Raw genomic sequence first — 20,823 nt, 5'->3', positions numbered from 1 at the left:
CGGATCGAAGGAATTTTTTCTGAGTGTTTTTTCTGAGTGTTCGATCTTTGTATTAATAAATATAAATAGTAACTAAGACAAACACAAAACTACGTCTATAGTCACAGATGTGGCGAGGATTCTGGGCCCAGTATATGCACTGATTGTCAGCTAGATCCTTCCTGGCAGGAGTTACGGTCTAACGTTTGTGTAACAGATAATTTGTGAAATAAAATTAGCACAGACCTATTATTTAAGCGTAAAACTTAAAACAGTATAGGAAATGAAACTATTTTTCCGGATTTAAATCGCGTATATTTGTATTTTCAAGCAAACCATTGCGGGCCCTTTACAGGTCCCATGATCACGGTTGACTGAAGTGGTAGTCTTCAACTAGTTATGTCTAATATTAATGAAACCACCCAATTAGTTTTCACTGTAGTTCCAAAAGTTATTAATTAAACACCTTATTTTTAATTTTACAAAGAACATTCCAATTTACGCTACATCTGTTTTAATGGAAATTACAACAAATTAAAACATATTAATCAGTGTTGCAGTCTTATGTCTGTTTGCGATTTTTCATCTGAAAAAATACTGGATCCCAAACTGGTGGTACGGAGAAACCATCTTCCCTGTTGAAATTAGTATGTTTTATAATGGCCTCTCGCAGCATCGTGGGTAGATAACGGACTTCTTTTGTAAGGACCTGGGGTTTGTCAAACTTGATTGAATGTGAAGGTTTATCCATGACATCTTACAGACTGCTGAGTTGTTACGCGACGGTGTTTGACATCAGCTATATTTTCTTTTACGCGGTTACTAATACTACGCTTCGTTTGTCCAATATAAGAGAGACCGCACTCACAGTCAAGCTTATAAATTCCTGCATCCTGCAGAGGGATGTTACATTTCACGGGTCTCAGGAACTGAGAAATCTTCTTGAAAAAACAAATATACGCGATTTAAACCCGGAACAATAGTTTCATTTCCTATTGGTCACAATCGCCAAAACGTAAGAACTTGAAACAGTATGTTTCTTAACAAAGAATTACGTAAATTAAAGTAGTACAACACTTTTCATAGTTCTTTTTTCAATAATGAATTTGAGTGCAGTGCTGGTCTGACGCTTAGGCGCTAAATGGGCGACAGCCTCTATTCTAATGATAGCTAATAGCCTTATAGCCTTTGACATACCACTTACATTAAATATACTATATAAATAGACAAGAGGAGAATTACAATTAAATATTATTACCTCCACACAAACTTATTTGACGACCTCTGTGGCCCAGCGGTTTGCTCTGTGGACGCTGGTTGAGGACGTCACGGGTTCGATTTCCGATAGGATCAATTTGGGGAAATGATGTTTTCAAATTAGTTCTGATCTGTGTGTTCTGGGCAAACCTTGGAGTAAATTCCGTTGCTATACACATTTAGTATACGAAGGAAATTCCGTAGTTTGGGACCAAGAAATTATTATTTTGAATGTCTGGAACATTACTATTTTAAATGGCTCGAATTTCGAAAGAGTTGATAGTTGTTTTCTCAGAGAGCTCTGTTCTTCGCAAAGAAGTTATGCCAATCTTGAAGAAGTTATGGCCAAATTACAGGTTCATTGGACTTTTCCAACATATAAATAATAAATAAATAACGCACACACTCAACATAGCCCCGCATTAGGGAAACCATGTGTCGCGGGTGGCATGGACACACACATAGACAACCACAAATTACACCCAAACTCACGAGAGAAATAAATGTAAGCCATACAAACATTTCTCCCGGCCCGGGAATCGAACCTGGGACCTCTGCGTGGCAGTCCGGCATGGTAACCGTTCGGCCACGGAGGCAGTTTTATTTTCATATGTCTGAGGGTGATGTGCGCAGTCGCAGTGCTTCGCAGATATGTGATTTAAAGCTCTGAGTGGCATTGCAATTGCTATGAACAGACGTGTCGCTTACCACCAATCCCACGACTGTTTGTCCCATCATTTAGTTTACTAAACTGAAGTTTACTTCAAAACGTAGAAGTCTGAGTGCATCATCTTTGTTACTATATTCTTAACAACATTCATGTAAACCTAACCCACAGACTACTGTATCAAAATACGCCGATACAAAATGCGCCGTGCCGTTACAAACGCGTGTGACATACCTAATCTGAGAAACTAGAATATGTAATTATTTTTTTTATCTATGTATATATATCTAGAAAATTAATTATATTCAATAATACGATGTTTTAATGATGATTTGATCAGGCCGGACTCAAGCCTTCAACCACGGGGTTGAAGCTCTCCGGACTGAGCTACGGAACGAAACAGGAGACCTTTCGAATGTTTTCGTGCTTTCTTTGACTTTCTTTCCTGTAGTGTCATCTGTGACAAATCTATGAAAGCTTGTTCTTCACTCAGACAAAATATTTTACTTACATACTTATTAATGAAATTTAAATTAAAATTGTAACACCACATAACAAATCGCACTTGACAACTAACATAGATCTCAAAAATTGCATTATATTATATTTTATTTCAAAATTGCGTTATAATTTTAATAATTTGTCTCAAAAGTTTCGCTGTATTTGTATGTCATTCGTATACGATTTAATTTCAATGTGACAGGACAACACTGCCGCTTTGAAATGAAATAGGCAATATTAACATAACCTTAAGCAATTTTGAGATAATACTATGTTAGTTGTCATGTGCAAAATATTAGTAACTTCGCCTTGCCGCTAGATGGACCAAAATAGAACGCGCTATCGAAGCGCTCAATAAATTACCATTTAAATTCTAAAAGGAAATTGCATTGTATCGAACCGTAGGGCCTATCAATGGCACTCCAGTACTTCCACCTGCTGGGATACTTAGATTAAAGCTCATAGAATCGTCGTTCCTTATCACCGATCGCCAGCTGCCGCTTCCACCTGGTGGGACGGTGAGCGACATCGAGGAAGAGCGCGATTAAGTGTCTTACGTGGATCATACAACTACATAAATAAATGCCCTTATGCATTTAGAGATTCTGGCGTCTTACTTCGTACGTAATCCTATTACAAAATAGCATTAAAAATAATTACGAATACTGACCCCACGATCCATCTATCTCTGCAGCCAATGCATTATGAAGGTTGCTCTTCCGTCGAGATGGTCCCTCCGCTTGGTGTGTTGATACTCGGCCATTTCTGTGGTTAAAATTGAACATTAAAACGTCTTAAGTCATCAACAATAGCCTAATAAACTGCCTTGAATGTTACATCTGTGTAACATTTTATAAAAAAAAAACATTGTAACTTTTGTTTATATCTTATGAGCACCGAATTTTGGTTACTATGGTATACTATGAATAATACAAACGGCACAAACCTAGAAAATAAACTCAACAGTACAATAGAAACGCTTGTTGCAAGGACGCACAAAAAATTAGGACTATTTTTATGTGACCATACCAAATACTTGAAATCAAATCGTGATTGCTCTATTTAAATGTTTTGGGGTAATGCCGTTGATGTTAATAGAATCTTTATCGTGCAAAAACGTGCTGTTAGGGCAATTTACAATATGGGCCTCAGAGTGTCTTTGAAAGAGAAGTTTCTCATTCTTACATTACGTCATGTAATGTTAAAAGGACTTTTATAAAAAATAGTGATAAACATAACATCAATACGAGAAAAAACCGACCTCAAAAGTTCGCGGAATTATTACATCTATTTACCAAGCTTTATTGAAATCGGTTACCGAAAAGTACGCGAAAACGAAATTCATCCTCTAGTTTGACGCCCTTAGAGGTGGAATATTTTCTTTTAATTTAAATGGAACCATTACTGAGGTACCCTCTTTCCAACAAAAAAGAATCATCCAAATCGGTTCACACAAATGCGGAGTTATCGTGTAACATACATACAGACGAATTGAGAACCTCCTCCTGTTTTAAAATTATTAATACAAAGATCGAACACTCAGAAAAAATTCCTTCGATCCAGCCGGATTCGAACCGACGTCTTCTAGCTTACCGTGCCAGACGCTATACCAACTAAGCCACGGAACGAACCAGCGGATCTCACCAATTTTATACTACATACATACTCTTCTATAATAAAATTCCGGTTGATATTCAAGATTTGCCATTTATGAGGTTTAAAATTATCGCAAAACAAAAACTTTACACTAAAGTTTATTGTACGGCGTCTCCATACTTGGATCTGCTTTACAAAAGAGTAGTAGAGTTCATTGTGTGAAGGTTTCAAGTGTAATTAACCGACGTCAAAAAAAGGAGGAGGTTTTCAATTTAACTGTATGCTTTTTTGTGTAAGTGTATGTTACGCGATAACTCCGGTATTTGTGAACCAATTGTGATGATAATTTTTTTGTTGGAAAGAGGGTACCTCCATAGTAGTCCCATTTAATTTTGAAGAAAATCATCCACCTCTGAGGGTGACTGTTCACGCATGAAGTTTTATTTTTATAAATAGCGCCTAAATTTTATTATAAGGAGCAATTCTTTTAATGGTTGATTTTGCTATTCTCCAATTCAAGGCGTTTTTCTCTCTCAATATACTTTGAGTAGTGAGAACCGATTTTTATTATCTCCTGTGTCAAGTTCCATATAGTTTGCGCACTTTCCGGTAACCGATTTCAATAAAACTTGGCAAATAGATGTAATTCCATGTACTTTTGAGGTCGGTGTTTTAGTACTCTGTACTGAGATTATTTGCTTTATTTATTTGAAATAAAGATCATTTGAGTTCGAGTAAATTGTTCCACCTATCTATCTATGTATTAAGCACATTAATATTTATTTATGCGCTCTACGACCATGACAAATGAACTCTATTCTTTCGAACATATTGAAAAGTCGTTGAGTAATGACTTGTCTAAGAAATCATTCACGAACGCAAATCAATACTAAGTTACATGTGCATTGGTGTATCATGTAAAAAAATATTATATATAATGGCTGTAGAAGTAATCATTAAACAACTAAAATGATGACATTTGAAGTCAGTAACCCGCACGCGACCAGGATGGTACACTACGACCTCGCCGTAGAACAATCCAAAGCTCAGCAGTGAGTATTATATTAATTGACGCCTTCGTTTTAAATGTAAACACTGATTTGCTAAAAGTTTCGTCGCCAACGGCTTAAAGCTCATTTCTAGCATCAGCATCGAGTCTACAATAAGATATCATCAATATTCTCAAAGTCATCAAAAGATACAAGTCTGTTTATAACAATTTCAGAGCCACTCAGAGTTTCAAATCACAAAGATGTGAGTCACCTTGAGACATAAATTAAAAAGTGCTATGATGTGCTTGTAATTTCACCAGCATGTAATTTCACCATCCGCTTCCTATCATCGGTGGACTAGACGTAGACTAGAGTTCCACCCGTATATTGTGGATATACCCAAGAATTGCACAAAGCGTTACATTTCCACATATGCGTATACGGCATTGAAGTGGAATTCCCTGCCTGTTGATTTGTTTCCTGAACGCTACTACTAAGGTTTTTCAAGGCGAGAGTGAATAGTTATTTATATAGGTGTGTCATGCTCTGTATCGTCGATTTCATCTTCGCTTTTCATCAGGCGATATGGAGGTCAAATGTGCACTTATTTTAACTATAAAATAAATAAGGAGGGTGTGTTTTATATGGGATGTCATCAACACGTTCGAATCCGAATAGCGCTGACAAGTAAGGTTCATGCCTATTTTGAAATGTTTGCAATGTTTTAATCTCCGAGTAAACCCTTTGAATTTGACGATGGCTAATGGCAGGTGTGTCACGAGACTAGTGACGAAAACTAGTAAAACGTCGTTTACAAACCATCCATGACAATTGTTAATATATTATCGAAAATGTTTTTGACATACAAAACCGTCACGCCAGTTACTAATTAGTTAAAAACTAACTCCGCTAGCTAGTATACTGTACATATATTCGACAATTTGATCAAGTTTGTATTTGTAAATAGCCCTGTTAGTAGGAACACCAGACTGATTTCATAGAACTAAAAAGCAAATAATTAATCATTATTGGAGAAAGGAGACAAGAACATAAAACGATTAACAAGTAGCAATTGGGTAACCAATTAAAAGTAGTGCTCAATGCAATTCTAAAACAAATTGTAGGCACATGTTTGTTGTAATTGAAGTAATAAATCTTAGAATGAACTAAAGAGTGAGGTCATAACTTTCAATTATAAATAGGGTTGTCAAACAAGACCACTGGTTTGTGTATGCGCCGGAATTAGACATTCCTTTGAGGATTTCCTACAATATTTTGAAATTTAAGTTGAGAAAATGTTGTAGTATATCATCAAATCATGTACACCCCACAACTGGGAACAGTGTTGTCACCTTAGCGACTTTGTCACTAAATTACGCGAAATTTTTCACACGTTTATTTGTATGAAGCAATGAAGTAATTTTTATTAAAAACAAAGAGCCGACTACAAACTCTGCTTATATGTAGTTACACACAAAGTGAAAATAAAAAGTTAACAATCGGTTACCTAATCCCCTAATTTACCACCCTTAAAGGTGGAATACTTTCTTCAAATTTAGAACCAATACTTGTAAAGGGTACCTCACCCTCTTTCCAACATAAAAAATCGTCAAAATCGCTTCACAAATGCCGGAGTAATTGCGTAACATACACAAAAAAGTAGACTTGAAGACCTCCTCCTTTTTTTGAAGTCGATTAACAAAAAATTTAGTTACTTTTTTGACACCTTTTTAATTAGGTTTCATTTTTTAACATTTAATATGTTTTTATTTTAACGGACTTTGTAAACGCCCTACTCAATGGTAGATTTGTTATTTCAGGTGCATTGATCTTTTGTCTCTGTGGTGAGCTCTTGCTAATAAGCTTATGTTGAGTCACTTAAGAGTCGCTCTTTCATGTGGAGGACAAATACAGTTTTAGCGACAACTAGTGACTAAACCTTCCGTCTAACGACATTTGCTAGTCTAGTTGGTAATACTGGTTGGGAAACGAACTTCTAAGGCTCTCTAAAGAGAGGAATTAGGCCGTTGATTCAGTCATTCAAACGTCTTCTTCTTATTCCATCTTCTACCCATTATATGTCTCACCCCTTGGTCACACCTTTGGGTCTCGACTAAGGAGACCCATTTGGCCCATTACGGGCTGAGAACGTCACACTCATCTTCCCTGGCCAGCAGATTAAGCTCTGCTTCATACGCAGTCCGCAGAATACGTGAGCTTACCGATGTTAGTACCGCTAGACTAGTTTACTTTAGTTACTTCCATAGTGTAATGTCCTACGAGATTCTCATGTGGGGTAAAGCGGCAGATATTCAAAACATATTTGTATTGCAAAAACGAGCGATTCGTTCTGTGTACCGTCTAGGCTGTCGGATTTCTCTCAGATAAAAGTTTAAGGAGACTGGTATCATGACTGTGGCATCACAGTACATTTACTCAAATATTTTATATGCCCATAAAAATATACATAATTTCAATAAAAAACAAGATATCCATAATATTAACCTTAGAGCTAAGTCCAAACTCATGATACCACGATTTCGTTTAACCAAGGTAAACGATTTTTATGGGGAACTGTATACGTTTTTACAATAAGATTCCGAAGCATATATTAAGATTAAAAACTATGTATTCCTAAGTTTAAAAACTATATTAAGAATATTTTGATTGAAAAGTCATATTACAAAATTGAAGACTACGTGTTAGATAAAGATGTATGGAAAGACGACACGGCTCCAGAATCTACACAAATTTGATTCAAAGTGTATTCGATAGCATTTAAGTTTATTTGAAAAGAGCAATCCCTAGAGTTTCTTGCTCATTCTTCTCAGGGAAGTCAGCGTAGTGAACGAGCATTAGCTTAATGTAATGTAAATGTGACGTTACGTTTTCAAGTATAAATTTATTTTACCTATAGAATAAATGATCTTTGACTTTGACTTTGACATGTTATCCAAGGGCTGTGAACCTCTTTCGACGTGGAGGTTTCATCACGATGTTTCTTCAACGTTAGCCAGAGGTGTTGCTATTAAAGTTTCACGTATGTACGTAACTTTTAGTAGCAGTAGATTGTGAAAGATTTCGTCCAGGGAATTACCTATTTCTGCCGCCAAACACTGAGCTAACAAAACTGAGCATTATTAGGTACGTTTCGGTTTTTAACGACATATGGGACTTTTCACCTTATGAGTCAGAATGACGGGCGCGGTGGCTGTGTACGTCAGATCTTTGCAACAGGCGTGACGCTTACCGACAGGCGTGTCGCTTACCACCAGGCGCACGAGTGTTCGTCCCGAAATTAGCATGAAAATGAGCCTCGAAACGTCGATCTTTAAATTCAGCAGTAGCTATTTCCTACTAGGCTACCTATACCTATGTATGTAGTTTCCAACAGTAATGTTATTATTATTGTTACACACAATTTTAAAAAAATGCATTTCAGTAAAAACCAATTGTATTACAGCTATGTAGCGGAAAAAGTGTAAAAGATTCTTGGTTACGGGAAAAAAACTTTTTACCACATTGGGCTACTATGGGATAATATAGTTCCCCGTTCACATAATTCGAGCCACCTTGCATTTCCAGAATTAATTAACTTAATAAAAACTTGATTGATCAAATATTATTATGCACTTTTAAAACTGGTATAAATGTCATTTTCATAAGTCCTTTTATGAACATTTGAGTTTTTAAAACCGGGAGAAATTATTTCTTCAATGATAACAACATTTTTGTATTCTTGCGTTTTAAAAATAAAAATGGAATGTACGTCTAATTATGTGTCCATGGGTGCACAATTACAATGGTACGATTAGAAACATTTATTAGTTGTTTACATTTACTTTTTTTACGTTTACATTATTTAGTTTACTAGAGGCTGCTGAAATTCCTGGAGGAGCTTGGGTGGCACGAGTAGGACCCTGCACCCACTACACGCAAAATAGGCGCCTTGACGTCGAGTTGCGGACACCAGCCCGTTGCACCAAGTACCAAGTAAGTAGTTGTTTACATTTATAGAAAAGAAAAAAATCAATAATTTGACAACCCTAATTACAAAACACGTAATAAACGTGAATGTATATATTATTAATACCTATAAAGACGTGTTTGTACTAACACATGAGATGTATGTTATGGCATTGGAGTAAGGACAGGTCGATTGACATCATTAATTTCCTTCAAACCGGTAGTTCTGGGTAGGAAACAGGAATCGGAAGTGATCTTGATATCGTACGTAGCTTGAGTAATAGAGTTGGAAATTCTTCTTTTTAATTTAATAAACAATTTATTATAACTTTTTTTAGATGCGTTGGTCCCGACTTATAAGCAGGGTTAGGAATAGGTAGAGTTTTTTCGAAGAACATAGACAGAAAATGGAGACTGTCTTACGACAATATTTTTTATGTCCAGACCTTTTCGGGATTCGGAAAATCAATTAAGAATATTAAAAATTGACGTAATTGGGGACAGGTAGGTACACTATATTTATCTTAACTTTGCTGCAAACAGTGGATCGGATCTGCGATATTGCGGACATTGGATTGTTTTTCACGATATTTCCTTAAAAAAAATGCCAATCGAGAGATTTTATTGTTCTAATTAAATATTGTCATATCCCATTGTGCCATTAATATAATAGTTTAGTAGGAAAAAAATAAAATGTGTATTTTTTGTATGGGACCATACCTTTAGTGCTCGTTATTGAAATTATTATTATTTTCACACCTAGTTACATTTTACAATAATAAATTATTACCATTAGAATTGACACATGTAACAATAATCGCGTTTAATTGCTGACCGACTTATTAAGTTCATTGGTCATATTATTTTTTAAAAATGTTACACTTGGTTTAGTTTGATGAAGTGCATGTGAATAAGGGAGTCACTACACTTATCGAGTGGGTATCGCATTAAGCCGGTCAGAAAAACCTTTACGTTAATAAGAGCGAAAATGACGTCGTGTGTTACGAATCGGCGACGATCTGAGCGGAAGTGAAACTCGCAACGTCCTTTTCGCTCTAAGAGCAATAAGTTGCATGGACATAAACGTTTTTCTGACCAGCTCAAGGTCACTTAGATTTAACGGGTGACTAAGATTTATTTATTATCTTGTAAATTTTAGATTATTTTATTAGCAGTATAAACTATTGAGCTACGAGAATCACTACAAGTTAATGTAATAAATGTTACATTTAGAAACATATAAATATCCAGTACAAGTTTTGTACTATAAAAGATTAATCGTAACTTTAACATACTCAATATATAATAATAATATTGTTCAAATATTCATGAATAAATATGGTGAGTCTCTACCGGTATAATATATCTCAAATATTTGTTTACCTAATGTTTGGCGGGACACAGTGTAATTATACATTTTTTTTATAATATCAAGTGACGGGACGAACAAGTCGTGCGCCTGTTCATAACAGTTGCAGTGCCACTCAGAGCTTTAAATCGCAAAGATCTGAGGGGCACTGCCATTGCGCCCGTCGCGGTGAGAAATAAGTTGACAAGTCCCATGTGCCTGTAATTTCATCAGCACCCTTATCCTTCAAAACCACAAAACAGTAATGCTGACATTGCTACTACACTGGCAGTGCTTCCCTGAACGAACTCATTCACAAGTAAGCACTGCTGCTATACTACTTGCTTTGAACATGTCAACTTCTATACAATCTGTGTTTTCACAAATGAATTAATCATGAATATTATGATTTCTAAGTTCTCTAATCCATTCAAATCCTGCAATCTCACTCAAGAGTAAAAATTCACTCGTCAATCTTTGCTGAATCGACGTCTTTCTTCGAGAATCAGTTTTAAACTACGACCTAACATTTAGTTTCAACCGTTCAAAAACAGCGTCTACTCAAATCGCTATACTTGTGATCTAAATACATTTTGTTGTGTGTATGGAAATTGTCAACACCAGAGCAGACTGTTCCAGTGTAGACAGTTAAAACCCAATTAACCTGTCCGGGTTTTTCAACAAATTTAGATATAAAAAAAGCCTTTTTTAGACGAAAAAGGAGCTATACTACCCAATATCACCCACCTAGACGTACTGTGGATTATCACGACTAAGGATGCAAATTACGATCGATTTTTATGAAGATCGATTAAAGTGCATACGGTCTGACGATTTTCAAGCGAATCGATTCAATAGAAAGGCAAATCATTCAGATTAGAAAGCAATAAACATTTTGTAATAATATCATTCAATATGAACAAAACTCGATTAATAACAAATATTTAGGTAGCAGTAGAGCTCCTTGTGAATGAGTTCCTCCAGGGTAGTACTGCCAGCTTATCTATTTTTGCCGCCAAACAGTAATGTCAGCATTATTGTGTTCCAGTTTTGAAGGGCAAGGGTGCTGGTGAAATTACAGGTACGTGAAACTTGTCAAGAAAAGTGCCGGGTTAAAACCCGGGCACTTGGCCATCTCTGGTTACCATAGATTATTTGAATCCCTGTTTCAAAATATCATTTGAGTTAGAAAGTCTTTTTGATTATGCAAGTCAGACTTTATCAATAGGTTGTATGTAATTTATTTTTGACATCAAATACCTACCTAAATTATCTAATACCATTACATTCCTTTATAACCTAAGTAAGTGGCAATAAACAATCTACACGAAGAACGTAAACAAGTAACGTAAGAAAGTTCGTAGCATTGTGCATAGCTAAGTTTCAAAGAAGGTTAAAGAACCAAGAATCAAATTAACTTACGATCGTAAAACTTTATTTACATATAGCGCATTACGAGTTAATCATAGTGACTAATACGCTTTAACAAAACAGAGCCTTTGCATATACTATATTATTATACGTAGGTATATAGGTAGCTATATTTACGAAATTTGCACATTTTTAAAATGTGGTGGACATGCATTGTCTTGGTACAGTACGTATATAACGTATATACATACGTTAATTTCTGTTTATGGTATGATTTGGGTAATTTTTTTATTTAATGTCAATTTAAGGAAATTTAATATAGATAAATGTAAATTTTATGTAAATTAATTGAAATTTAATGTGCATTAATGGAAATTTAATGTTAATTAATGGAAATTTAATGATAATTAATGCAAATTTAATGTGAAAAAGTGAAAATTAATGTAGATTTACCATCACCCACCCATAGTCGGTATAATCTAATTGACACCTTATAGCAGTTACACGACTACACAGTCAGTGAAAGAAGTTATCGGAGAATGATTTCCGTAAATAATATTAGCACACGTCCTGTGGGACCCAGGACGTCTATATGTAAGTTCTGTAAAGTAAACATACTAAGTTTTAAATCGAAACTCGAATGTAATTAATCCTCTAAAATTTATTTTGAATTCTTTAGAAACCTAATGTATGTACCTAGTAACATTATGTAATTATAATTACAACAGTCATTTCCTTGCACACTAATTATCTACAGCGATGTCGTTGAAAAATGAAATTAAAATTTTTCCGAAGGTGTTATATGTGAATTTACCATTTTCACGTTCCAACATGACAACTGAACAAATATTGTCGAACAAAGGTACCCTTTAAGTCACATATCATATTATAACATTTAAAAATTTCTACACTTACACCTACAGTGAACTGAAAACGCCTAACCTTAAAAACGGTAATAAAAACACAAGATATAAACATAATATTATTTGATAATTTTTCCGAAATAAAACTTACCTACTTTTATTCAGCGGGTCTGTTTCGTGAACACTATCGGGCAAACTGTCGTAATGATAATGCAAACTATTGTGCGACATTATTTCATTTCTCACTCACTTTTTAATTCACAAAGGTACAACACGTTTTTCAGAGAGCGAACGACGTGCGCTATCGTAAGCCTTTCCGTTTCAACTGCAAACTGCTTGAACTAAAGAGAAGGTTTTACTATTCCTGCGTTGCTCCCCCCTCCCCCTCCTTGCGCCCGCGCACCCCATAATCACGTGACTGGAGCTTTCAGTTTCGCCGGCCGGTAGGTCGACGACCTTGGTTAAAAGTGAACCGCCAAACCTCACGCATTACACTTAGTTAAAGCCTTATTGTATGACTAGGAACGTAGGTTTACTATGTGTTCCATGATTGGAGACCTTACCCCACTATATTTTTTTATAATAATAACGACACACTCATCATAGGATCTGCTTGGGAAACCCTGTATTGCGGATGCCATGGACGCACACATAGACAGGCCACAAATTAAATGTAGGCCATACAATAATTTTACCCAGCCCAGGTATTGAACCCGAAACCTCTGCGTGGCTGACCAGCATGATAACCGTTCGGCCACTTGAACACTTCTGAAGCATTTTTTTGTAAATAATATTGGAATCAAAAAACCCTCCATTTAATGGAAAAAGGTTATCGAGGTCCATAACATATTTTTTTTTGCAATTAAAGTTATCCACTTCCATCCAAATCAATTTACGGATGAGCAGGTTATCTTATCTGGCAAAGTGATTGATATTTTAATAAATAAACCTTTATACCGACAACAATATGATAGTATTATATTTGATTGAAAGCCCACTCATCAGTGATCGAAGCGGATCATATTATCCCATATTTCCTTATAACTTGGACACTTTTTAGTAGCAGTAGATCTCCTTGTGAAAGAGTTCGTCCAGGGAAGTCCCACCTTACATATTTCTATTGCCACGCTGTAATGTGAGCATTAATGAAGGGTAAGGATGCTGGTGAAGTTACTGGCACATGGGACTTGTCAACTTATGTCTCAGAATGACAAGCGCAGTGGTAGTGTCCCTCAGATCTTTGCGAATTAAAGCTCTGCGTGGTAACTGTTACGGATAGGCGTGTCGCTTAATACCGCTTAAGCCACACTCTTACGTTTAGGCGTGTCCTGAATAAACTCAATTCATCATTATCAAGCACACATTATGTGCATAATGTAACTTCGTTTGTTATGACCGATTAATTTAACAAATAGATAAAATCTATTACTTTTACTCTTATTACTTTTGTACCGATGGGGTGTTTAAATAACAGAATAATGTGTCTACAAGAAATACATAAACAACGCAGCTTTCTTGATCTTCATAGTACTCATTAAGGTAGTAGCAGATTGATTGATTGGTAGTAGCATATGTTTAAATTATGTTCGGACATCAACTCTCTCTTTATACTTACAATTTAAATACACCTTCATGCCATCTAAGTGTGCTGTTGACTGTATTTATTTAGATCTGGGAGGGTGCGTTTATTTATTTACAAATGTTCGTTAAAATGTAAAATATTCAATATGCTGAGAATTAACTCAATCGATTTTCTCCCTCACTCTTTAGTAGGATATTGGTGTAGGTCCATTTCAATATTAGTATATATATTATAAATAGAGAACAACCGATGTTTTTCAAAGCATGCCTCACGAGGTCACTTCCTTGTCAACAATAAATTAATACAAAAAAGTACTAAATCCAAACAAATGGTATATGAGTTTGCATCGCTGCTCAAACTCGCCGTGTGTAACGGCTCTGTGATATCCCAGGATGATCGAATTCACCAGTTGGTGTATTAAAGTACAGTCTATAGAGGGGCTTTCTCATTGCACTTGAAATCGTTTTATCGTGAATGGCATTTAGTTACATTAAAATCATTGAGTTATACGGGGATATGTCATAGTCCGTACAATTAATTAATTATATTACCACAGATAATACAATACAGTAATATTACTTAAAACTATTAAATACTTTTTGTAATGTTATTAATTTGGGAATTGGATATAACAAGAAACGACATATTATTTTATGTTGAAATAACGCTAAACGGATATAATTAATTTTGGGATGAAGACATAATTTGACATATTCTTATACCGGGTGGAAATTTGTAATGCCACCTGGAGGGAAAGTACTAAATACTAGAGATAGAAATTTTTACTTAAAGGAAACATTCCTTTATTTTTGAAAAGAAATAAAACTAAATTCATAGATTTTCGAAAATTTCTAGCAACACGCGGGAATCTGATCTTTAATCTGAAAAAAATGCACCCTGCACTTTTAGGGTATAAGGTTAATTATAAGAATAAAATCTCTCTCACAAAATTGGCTAATTAAATGAAAAAAAAAACCATGAAATCTTAACATATTTTAATAAAACGAAAAAAAAATGGTAATCTAAGTAATTAGTTGCACGAAATGAGCTCCATTTTCTTGAATACACAAATTTTCGAATTTTTATTAAATGAATAAAAATGGACAAGTTACTTTGGACCCTGCCAATGCGCCACGTTATCAGTCAGCGAGCAATGAAGGTTATACTTTAAGTCAAAGTCAAATATTAACCTTAGAACTTAGTCCAACCTCATGGTCCACGATTTCGTTTAGCTAAGGTAAACGATTCTTCTATGGGGAACTGTATACGCTTTTACAATAACATTCCGGAGAATATATTAAGATTATCATTTCCTAAAGTTTAAAACTTACATTAAAAGTATTTTAATTGAAAAGTCATATTACAAAATTGAAGAGTATGTTTAAGATAAAGAAGTATGGAAAGACAACAAGAGTCTATATTCCACACAATTATGATTCAAAGTGTATTCCATAGCATTTAAGTTTATTTGAAAAGAGCAATCCCTAGAGTTTTTTTGCTCGTTCTTCTCAGGGAGGTCAGCGTAGTGAACGAGCAGTAGCTTTAAAAATGACGTTTTCAAGTATAAAAATAACGGGCATTATTTCAGCGGAGGTCACACCTCACATGTCGGTGATAGCGAGTGCCAGATCCAGATACGTTCGGTGTTTGGTACTATGTTTGTTTATTCAGGAACTATGCAGCCCATTATCATTACTGATACATTTTTGTAGAAAAATCTTGTATCAGACTTGTTAAATATAGTGGTGAATGCTGCAGACAATAGGAAAGTGATTTTGCATTTCAAAGTAAACGCTTCCATCGAAAAAAACAATAGAGACATACAGTAGTACATCGAATACGAAATTGTTTATTCTCTTGGCGTGTAATTCTTAAGAAACGAAAACATCTATTGTACGGGCAACATGTATGGGGATTTTTTAAAAACAACCCATTCAAGTTTAAACAGAGTTGTTGGACAAAAGTCGGCGATGTATCACAAACAATGTGACCTTTGTTACTTGTAACATGTGCTCAGATATCGATGGTTATGTTATAAATGTTAAGTTTCAAGTAAGAATCCAATATCATTAAAGAATGCTCCATCATTGCTGTTCAACATAACACTCTTCAAAAATAAATGTATTTGATGATAGTACAATTAACAGCAAAAACAGCATTGTGGGAAAAGGTTGGTGGTTTTTTATTTTTTTTATTTGCGCTTTAGATATAAATAATAATTATATTTAATATATAAAGTAGTTAAAATTGTCGTTAAAATTTTGTTTTGTAAAATAAGCTATTTCTATTGAAAAACTAATAAATATATTTTTCCTTATTATCAGCAGAACGATTCTTGTAATTTATTTATAGTGTTTTGGATTGACACGACAGTGATGGTAACTGTATCTAATATTTACAGAGACACGACTGCCCATGTTCAGGACACAAATTTTAATGACAAACTAGATTTATTTTAAAAAAGCCAATTTAGCCTATTGGTTCTACCAATATGTGATCATAGCGTGGAGATCAAATAACGGATTGAACAAGCACGTAAGGTATTTCTAAAGTTGAGTCATCTACTCTGCAATCGATCCTTGAAGATCTATACCAGAGTGCATTTGGCAGGTTGCTACGTATTTTCGGTTCTTTTGAATGGCGTAGAGTCCTGGACCTTAACCCAAAATATAATCAATCGCTTAGAAGCATTTGAAATGAGGGTCCACAGAAGAATTTTAAATTATCGTGGACGGATAGAGTTTCCAATGAAAGAGTATTGCAAATGGTGAATAAGAAATTAGAGGTCTTGAGTACTGTCAAAAAATGCAAACTACAGTACTTTGGTCATTTATTGCATAATGATAAATACGACCTAGTCCGACTAATTATGCAAGGAAAGGTACAGGGAAAGCGACCACCTGGTAGAAGGCGTACCTCGTGGCTTAAAAATTTCCGGACATGGCTTAACCTAAGCACAAGATCCGCTGTGTCTAAAATACAGATAGCCCTAATGATAGTTGACCTCCGGTAGGAGATGGTACCCCAAGAAGAAGAAGAAGGCTTGAGCAACCGCCTCTCTAGCAGAGTCGGTGTGTTCGAATTCGGACTTGCCGCCTCTGAGTTTTAATTGAGATTTACCGTTAGCTTTTCGGTGAAGCAAAGCATCGTGATGAAATCTGCACGACGAAGAAGGTTCACAACCCACATTGGGCGTGCGTAGCGGACTACGGACTAAACTCTCGCCTGAGAATAGACCCGTGCTCAGCAGTAAGTCGTATAAATGAGTTGATGATGAGTTGTACTTTTTTATAGTGTATTTCTTTTTCTTGATCACAATTAGACTACAATATCAAGATAAGGTAGGCCGTGGGACAAGCTTAACCAGGAGATACCTATTTTCTGTAGGTACACTTGAATCCCAGCGGTAGTGAGCTAGATTCTTCGTTAATTTAACGACTCTTACAATAATTTATTTATTTATTTTATTTGCATAATGTAATTACAACTACAATAGTATAATTAAAACAGTAAACTTCAAATCGTTAGACCAAATCTGTTAAAGAAATTTAACAGATTTGGTCTAACGATTTGAAGTTTCATAAGGAATTCGTTTCTTGAGTTATAATCGGCTAAATTTGTTAACTTTGTAACGCCGTCGTTGAACGAAATCGCTTTTTTCCCCTTCAAGCACAATATCGGGCAATTAAAATTTAAAATATAATTTGTAAACTTACTTTTATTTATATTTTTTTTTAAATTAGGGGCAGGACGAACTTGCCGTGCGCCTGATGGTAAGCTACATGCCTATCCATGGCAGTTGCAAGTTAATTATAAAATAAAGGTATAATTATAGATCATCATAAATTTATAAGAGATTTTTTTTGCGAAACACTTCGTTGGCTATTTTTGTGATACCCCGTAACGTAAACTTTTGAGTAGACACAAAAAAACAGAATTACTGGAAATAATTATATTATAATTTTTTCACAAATGTAGCCAACGAAGTGTTTCGCAAAAAAAATCTCTTATAAATTTAGATAAATTTATTATTAACATCTTATTATAATAACATCAACATAAACCGTTCATATAATAAATATCAACCTATAAACAATAAAAATACAAATTGCCTTTAACTAACAGCAGCTGAAAACTAATTGATTGCATATTTTAATTTTCAATTGCGCTAATAAATAAACATAATATAATCAGGTTTTTCTAAAAGTAAGCCATGAACGGTAACAAGGTTGTGTTTACACCTCGGAACTAAACTAAGGAAGTGTAAGCTGTTATTTATAATTATAGGAGACAGAATTTTTCCTCATGGAAAGTTAGAGAAAGATCATACAGAGAAATCTTATATGGTGGTGCCATTTACGACCTTAGTACCTGTCAATAAGATACAATTTAATGTTGTTTCAAAACATGCAATGAAACTATAGGCTCATCTAGTGTAATTAGTTTTATTAATAACCGTTAAACATTTTAACCAAAAAAAACATAGTTTTGAAATTAAAGCATTGGGTGTAACATGGGCGTATCAAGTAAAAGTGAGATTCGAGGAAATTGAAAATAAAGTTTTAGTGTCTTACACCTTTTTAATATTTACAAATTGACTCTCATATACTTTATTATTTATATGTCCTATATTTTAGCTTAAAGATTCAGGTATTATTATTATTATTTTAAAACAATTAGAAACATTTGAAAATATTTTTTTTCCTTGTGTTATCCGCCCTTGTTGCACCAACCGGTAAATTATTGGGGTGTTCGTTTTATTATTGGTTATCGAGGAAATAAATAATGAGTCAGTCTTATTTAAAAGTTACTTTGAAAAAAAATGAAACGTATTTTTAATCATTCATTAAATTCGGTGTATTGAAATGAATCGACAGTATCATCTTCAGCAGGTCTCACTGGCCTCCTAGATGCTCCATGTTGAGGTTGATAAAATCGTTCGTTTAAGACATTTTTTTACATTAAAATAAGTTTTTACAACCTGTAGGTGATAACGTGTCCGAAATTCAAACGCACATTTATAATCTACGCCACAAGGGCGGAACGCCACCTTCAAAATGAATGAAAATTACGCCGTCTAGAAGGGAGATCGAAATGAGTTTGTCGTTGTCCCAAGATACTTGATAATGTTTTACATGTTTCGATGCAATAACATCATCATCAACGGGTACCGAACGTGTTGTTCTCAATGCTTCAATTGGTAAATAATACTAAAGTATAGCCAAGACAGTGTTTATGAGAAAGCGAAACTCTAATTGTCTCAAAAAGCGGATGTACCATAATGGTTTTTATTCAACATGAAGAAGCTAAGTAAATATTATTACACCATTCCGAATTACTCTAGCGCTATAAATAGAGCAGCGTTTACATAACTCAACTTATACCTTAAAATCATACAACACATACAAAATACAGTGTATAGCAAAAGTGTGAAAATCTTCGTTATACGGTTACCGTGTACACATTATCTATATACAGATTTACTATTGTACTTGCCATTCAACGGTACGTATAAATTTTTCATGGACGTTTGCAAATTTGAGAGACAATTTGAAGACGAATGATGAGCCAATTACGCCGTTAAAAAATAACTCTGAGTGACATGTAAGGAAAAATATAGGTTGTTCATTATAAGCCTTATAAAGTTGAAAATGGATTATGACTTAATTATTGTAAATTTTTTTTCAATTTTATTTCTATTTGAGTATTTTATTGTGGCGTAGCATTAAATGTTTTTAGTCTATTCCATTTTCCGAGAATAATTCATAGAAATTAAGTTGAAAGTTCCAGGTTAAATAAATTTCACCCGGCATACTAAAAAAGTCTAACGCGACCACTTAACAAACGTAGCTTTCTTTGCTTTCGACGAAATAAGAGAATGCGTTCCAAGAAACTAGGCAGGAAAAAAGTTAATCTGTGCTCCAGGCAGATCTTCTCTTTTTTTAGAGTAACTCGTTGACCGCTATCACGAGGTTTGGTCCTAATTAGGACATTTATTCGTTGCTAGTTAGTTAATAGTTTCATTTCGTTTGTTGCATTCACTTATAAAATGTTAAATAATATTATTTCTGGTATATTTCTAAACATTAGGTTCACAGAACAATAAATACAATACTGCCCTCGGAACAAAAAAGGAAGTGCTCAGTGAGCGTGTCACGTGTGCCAACAGTATGCGAAGTTCGCTACACTTGAGCTCAATCAGCCTCAGGCCGCCATTTTCGCTTGTACTTTAAGGCTGTGTCAATGGTCTCGCGCAAAATCTCGAAAATCGTGGATTTCTTTTTTACTTTAAAATTTATTTTGCTATTTTGGAATACAAAAACGATAGTTACAGTTATAATATTGTGGTGTAAGTTATGTGGCGTTTCATATCATCGTTGTCTTATTATATTTAATTTTAATAAATTTTCAATTTTCTGTTCATCGTAATATTTTTTTGATAAAAGAAATGAAAGTAAACCTTATACCGCTGCAATATGGTCACTTCTTTTTTGGAGAACTAGGTAAACAATTCGAACTTTTCATACTACTTGTAGACGTTAATCGTTCGTCGTCATTCAGTTATTGACCGCTAGCTGGCAGCACAGTGACTGAAATTTCAATAGTCAAAACGTCGTAACCATTAACTACTTTTTAAATAAGAAACTAACCAATCGTTATCATCTTGATAGTGTTTAAAATTATGATAGCGAGAGTTTTGA

At 34.6% G+C, this 20,823-nt stretch overlaps 1 protein-coding gene across 2 annotated transcripts in view; it reads right to left on the bottom strand.

Annotated features, from left to right (window-relative positions):
* Window positions 1-20,823, bottom strand: part of LOC113235088 (sodium/hydrogen exchanger 9B1-like) — a 77,437-nt gene that overhangs the window by 27,224 nt on the left and 29,390 nt on the right. For both annotated transcript variants that reach the window (XM_026470655.1, XM_026470656.1), the window contains exon 3: window positions 3,075-3,169. In XM_026470655.1, the coding sequence (XP_026326440.1) occupies window positions 3,075-3,169 (95 nt within the window). The remainder of the gene's footprint in view (window positions 1-3,074; window positions 3,170-20,823) is intronic.

This window comes from Hyposmocoma kahamanoa, unplaced genomic scaffold, assembly GCF_003589595.1.
Source record: "Hyposmocoma kahamanoa isolate Upper Pololo Valley unplaced genomic scaffold, ASM358959v1 87, whole genome shotgun sequence".
Classification (NCBI taxonomy): domain Eukaryota; kingdom Metazoa; phylum Arthropoda; class Insecta; order Lepidoptera; family Cosmopterigidae; genus Hyposmocoma; species Hyposmocoma kahamanoa.
Note: the sequence above shows the minus strand (reverse complement) of the source record. Positions and strands in the feature narration are given on the sequence as shown.